Below are 5,013 nucleotides of genomic sequence, written 5' to 3'. Positions count from 1 at the left end.
TAACGCCGGGATCACGCCCTGAGCCGAAGGCAGACGCCCAACCGCTGTGCCACCCAGGCGCCCCTGTATTTTTACNTTACTTTTAAACCAGGACACAGCTAAGGTAATTGGGCCTCATGGCTCCTTCACACTCTTTCCTGATCACCCCAACCCCACCAATTCAGGTCACTCTGGAAACCTTCCTTGTCTGGTAGACTCTCACATCCCAGTGGGGTTAACAAGAACTGCTTCCAAGGGTTGGGGGGATTCAATGAGCTAAGCACTTGACACAAGGCATGGCCATGGTAAGTGCTCAAGAAACGGTGGCTACCTCCTGACTCCCATGGTTACACTCCACCAACTAGACCAGTGAATTCCAGGATGCTAGACCACAGGCCATTGCTAGTGGCCAAGCCACTGCTTTCCTATTGCTTCCTCTGCTCCTAGAGAAAAAGGCAGTTTCTGAGGAGGCAAGTGTGCTGATGTAGGTAAGGCTGAGCAGAGGAGAGCCAGAACGCCGGGGAGGGCTTAACTCCTGGGCTGTTCTGTGGTTGAAATCTGGGCAAAGTCCTGTATGTTGCAGGACTACCCAACCTTTATAAAGAAAGTTATATATAAACTTTAAAAAAAGAAAAAGGTACAGGACAAGTTGTCTCAGAAGGCTTGAACTCGGGTACCAAGTCTGGCACTGGCTCACTGGGAGACCTTCCTCTCTCTGGATCTCAAGCCTCCACAGAAGAAATACTACCCGCTCTCCACAGGGAGCTGCAGAACCAGTGAGGAAACAGAGCTGTGAAGGGCTGTGCTCTCGGACAGGGCTCTCATCGCTATTATGGCTACTTGAAAGGCTGGATTTGCCCAGACCGTTGGGGCAGCTGCGGCCCTGCTGTTATTTGGGGGAACCCAGGCGAGCTAGCAAGGGGTTTGGGAGCAGGGGCCTACTGCCTGTTTCTTTCTACCTCAAGCCCCCAGGGCAGGCCCGCGACCCTCCTGAGAGCCTGGTCACTCCTGGAGAAGAGAATTCTCCCATGTCTGCTGTGGGTCAGATATCCACTGGAGCAGTCACACTGCAGCTTCCAAGGTGAGCCCACAAGGAGCCAAGGCCACCCAGGCTCCTTCCGCACCTGTCCTGTCCCTGAGCCAAAGGAAAGAGGATGGAGGAAATCTCCAGATGTAGTAACAAGACCGTGTTGCTCAGGGGAAACTCCAGCGGTGCAAACCGGGTCTCTGAAAGATGAACCAGGCTGTGATTATTCCAGCCAAGTGAGGCAAAAGCAGCTGCACTTGGCCCCCCTGGCCAGGCAGCAGGTGGTGCCCCGCGGCTTGCTCAGCCTGGGCCCCCCCGGCCTTGAGCCCCTCTTGGGCACCCGCTGCTGCCAGCCGCACCTATCACGGTGGGGTGGGTGGGGGGCGACCCTTTCCGGGGTGCTGGGAGGAGGGTGAAGCCGCCCTGGCAGCCAGCCGTCGCGGGCACTTACCAAAGGTGGTGAGGTAGAAGGCCAAGTCCGGGTGGGCGCGCCGGCTCCCGAGGGAAACGCGGTGCAGGGAGCGCTCCATGGCTGCCCCGCTGCGGCCGGCCAGGACCGCCTGTAACCCGAGGCGTCTGTGTTGCTCCCCTGTAACCGAGGCAGCAGGTTCACCCGCCCCCGCCCCGCGCCAGTGTCCCGGAGGCGGGAGCGCCAGGCCGGCTGCTGCGCGCGTTTGAATGGGCCGGCGCGCCGGGCCCTGATTGGCCCGCGCCCGTTTGAATGGGGAGGTTTCCACCTGACCGATCCGACTCTGGCCCCGGGGGAGGAGGTGCCCGCGCCGCAACCGCGACGGCGGCAGCCGCAATTGCAGCCGGGGCGGCCCCTCCTCCGAGCTCCCGAAGGTAGTCCTCGCGAGGAGCCAGAAGGACCGGGCGGCCACAGCAGGGCTCCTGGCTCCCGGCTGGAAGTGCCAGCCCCAGGTGAGGCCCGCGGCCCCTGGCGTGCACGCAGGCGGAGTTGGCCTGCTCGCCCAGCTCCCCCAGCCAGCAATTAGCCAGGTTTGTAACATGCTTTGAAGCTCAGACCTGTAATCACCGGACCCAAGCAAGCGCAGATGAGCACTCCCCTGGCCCAATGCAGTGGGGTTTGGAAAAGTGTTCATGCTCGGACTGGCTGCCCCCACCAGGCTGCAGCCCCTTCCCAAACTCTGTCCTCTCCATCTGCCTCTTGAGCCTCTTCTTGGATGGGAGCAGCTTGGCACAGGTCCAGGCCAAAGCAGCTTGCTCCAGCCAACCTCACAGCCCCCCATCTGCAGCCTTGGGCGGTGGAGCAGAGCGCAGGCCCTCAGCATCTGAGGGGACAGAAACACATGGGATGCAGGGAGGGTAGGCGCATTCAGTCTCCAGAGCCAGGTGTCAGGAGGCAGAGCTGGAAGGGAGGTCAGTCCCTGCACTGCTTTGTCAGCAAACATTCGTGGGACGCCTCCTGGGAACAGTTTCACACCAAGACATCTGCTCTGCAAATCTCTGACTGTTAACAGCTGCTGTGGGAGGGAAAGCTGCTGGTCTTATGTAAATCTAAAAATGGTAGGTGTTGGAAGTTGCCAGATGGATATCTGGCTCAGGGATCCACTCAAGACGAGGTTGGAGGGTGCAAGAGAGAAAGTGGGGAGAAAAGTTATATGTACTGAGTACCAGGTACCAGGGGCTGAGCTGGGCAATTTACACGCATCATCTCATTTAATCTTCATGGTGATCCCAGGAAGTATTAGCCCCAGTTTACCAGAGATAAATCTGAACCTCAGGCAGAGAAGGTAGGTGACTTGTCCAAGGTTGGCAAAGCTGAAATTTGAACCCAGGCCTGTCTGCCCCAAAGGCCAGCCTCTGTCCGTTCTTCTTTGCCCTCCGTCCTGCCCCACGGCCAACAGCAAGTACAGGTTGCAGACTTGCCTTCTTGAGGCAGGTAAGGAAACCTGAAGCCACAGGGCCAGCTGGCTACCAGCAGGGAGAGAAGCTAGAGAAGGAGACCTGAAATCAGCAAACTAGTGGTCAGGTGCAAATGAGTCACATAAAGGCCTGTGGATTGTTTGAAACCTGGCACTTTGTGAAGCCCTGCTTTGCCCTTCCCCCAAAGCCCATACCGTGAACACTGCCCATAGCAGGAGCGAGCCTACTCCCCTGGCCCCAACCAATGACAGGTGGACATACCTGCACCCTGGACTTGAGCGTGCCTGATTCTCCTCCTGGCTGGGGGAGTCTGTGTCCAGGCGTCCTTTCTGGGTGGGGAGGTATGCTGGCCCTGCCACTCCATCCATTCAGGGATAATGGCAACCTCAGGCTCAAACCACAGGATGCAGAAAGGACACTGAGGCTGGAGGTGTTCTAGACCTGCAGGAACAAGATGGGAGCATGAGTTAGGCATGACCCCAGGACACCCCCTGAGAGGGGTGTTTATTCCCACTAGGAGTTAGAAAGCATAGCATTCTGGAGCCAAGGCAAAGGAAGGTCCACAGGGAAAGGGAGAGTGATGTGCCCAAGATGGCAGTGGCCCTTTCCCAGCTCTGCCAGGGACCACTGTGGAGCCTGTACTGGGGAAGACAATCTGGGCTCAGGAAGCTGTGAGCAAAGTGCAGACACACCCTCAGGAGGGTGGGACCCAGAAGAGCAGGACAGAGCTGCGGATCTGAATGTGGCCTGGAGGGAAAGACTGAAGCCCACACTGGCACCTCCCCCCCACTCAGGATAAAGGCCCCCTCAGCAGCTAACCTATTCAGTTGGGAGAACCCAATGCCATTCCGATCCCGAGCTGAACCCTCTGGTGGCACCGTCTCCACCACCTTCACCATCAACAGTAAGGCCCCTTTACTTAGTAGAACACTGGACCCTTCCTTCTCTTAAAGAAGGAGGTCACTCTTTTCTCAGAAGAGGGAGGGCAGAAGTGAGTGGGAACATGGGCAGTGGCGCTGCATGGAAAAACGGCCTGTTCACCCACACTACTGTCCAAAGGGGACATTCAGAAAGGGTCATGGTGATGGCCCTGCTTTCCCCAAGAAGACAGATGAGTCTGCTGACCAAGCCTGTCTTTTTGACAGGCCCTGAGCACTCTAGCACCCCCGGGCTGTGGGCCTCAATGTCTCCCTCACACCTCACTCACACTCCACACGTATGTAGTGTACTACAGACACAACACAAACACACGTCGCACACACTCTACACACATACACATACATACCCTAACACTTCCCATGTACGTACATGTGCAAATACCCCATAGACAGGGGTATCAGTTAAGCACCTCCTTCCACTCGGGTGGTGATCCCAGGGTCCTGGGATGGAGCCCCGTGAAGTAAATAAATAAAATCTTTTAAAAAATAAGAGTAGAAATTAATGAAATACAAAACATTCATACAGCAGCGCTATTAAAAATGTGACAAAATTGGGTCCACATTCTCCCAGTTTTGCCACATTCCTTTTCTTAAAGAAAAGCCAGAAATCTTGAATTTTTCACTTAATATCTCCCAATTTTTTAATTTGGGCAATTCATTCAAAAAACTGTAAAATATTTTACAGGCCAAGTAAAATATATCTCTGCCCTATAACTAGTTTGAAATCTCTGTTAGACCAATCTGATTTATCAATATGGACACAAAATTCCTAACTAAAACATTAGCAAATCAAAGCTGGGAATATGGGGCGCTTGGGTGGCTCAGTTGGTTAAGCAACTGCCTTTGGCTCAGGTCATGATCCCAGGGGCCTGGGATTGAGCCTGGCATCAGCACCATGGGGCAGCCTGCTCAGTGGGGTGCCTTCTTCTCCCTCTCCCTCTGCTGTTCCCCCCGCCCCGCTTGTGCTCTCCTGCACTCTCTGTCAAATAAATAAAATCTTAAAAAAAAAAAAAAAACACTGGCAGTATATTCATGATCAAGTGGTATTTATTCTAGGAATGCAAGATCATTCAAATTTAATACGCATATTAGTGTAGAGGTTGGCAAACTATGACTGCAAGCCAAATCTGGCCCACCACCTATTTTTGTACAAGTGGACTAAGAATGCATTTTACATTTTAA

The 5,013-nt window shown here is 54.7% G+C and overlaps 1 protein-coding gene across 4 annotated transcripts; it reads right to left on the bottom strand.

Annotated features, from left to right (window-relative positions):
- Positions 1-6: 6 nt before the first annotated feature.
- On the bottom strand, positions 7-4,680 carry LOC117800926. 4 transcript variants are annotated; one of them, XM_034653481.1, is made up of 4 exons: positions 4,202-4,667; positions 3,155-3,334; positions 1,458-2,974; positions 7-1,206 (listed from the first exon to the last, which is right to left on the bottom strand). In XM_034653481.1, exons 3-4 carry the CDS (start codon positions 2,416-2,418, stop codon positions 1,022-1,024), a joined length of 1,146 nt encoding a protein of 381 aa, XP_034509372.1. In that variant the 5' UTR covers positions 2,419-2,974; positions 3,155-3,334; positions 4,202-4,667; the 3' UTR covers positions 7-1,021. The 4 variants fall into 4 exon arrangements, with proteins under 4 accessions (XP_034509372.1, XP_034509373.1, XP_034509375.1 ...); XM_034653482.1 differs by having other exon boundaries at positions 1,458-2,298; XM_034653484.1 differs by having other exon boundaries at positions 7-1,223; positions 1,458-3,334; positions 4,202-4,680.
- Positions 4,681-5,013: the final 333 nt, after the last annotated feature.

Source organism: Ailuropoda melanoleuca, unplaced genomic scaffold (genome assembly GCF_002007445.2).
Source record: "Ailuropoda melanoleuca isolate Jingjing unplaced genomic scaffold, ASM200744v2 unplaced-scaffold9120, whole genome shotgun sequence".
NCBI lineage: Eukaryota > Metazoa > Chordata > Mammalia > Carnivora > Ursidae > Ailuropoda > Ailuropoda melanoleuca.
This window is presented reverse-complemented; position numbering and strand designations above follow the sequence as displayed.

What these genes read in the sequence shown, in the direction of transcription:
- LOC117800926 (XM_034653480.1), bottom strand. Translation starts at nt 2,418, where the DNA reads ATGTTTGCTGACAAAGCAGTGCAGGGACTGACCTCCCTTCCAGCTCTG. An exon ending in CTTCTACCTCACCACCTTTG is followed by an intron (nt 1,207 to 1,457) that starts GTAAGTGCCCGC and finishes TTCATCTTTCAG; the next exon opens with AGACCCGGTTTGCACCGCTG.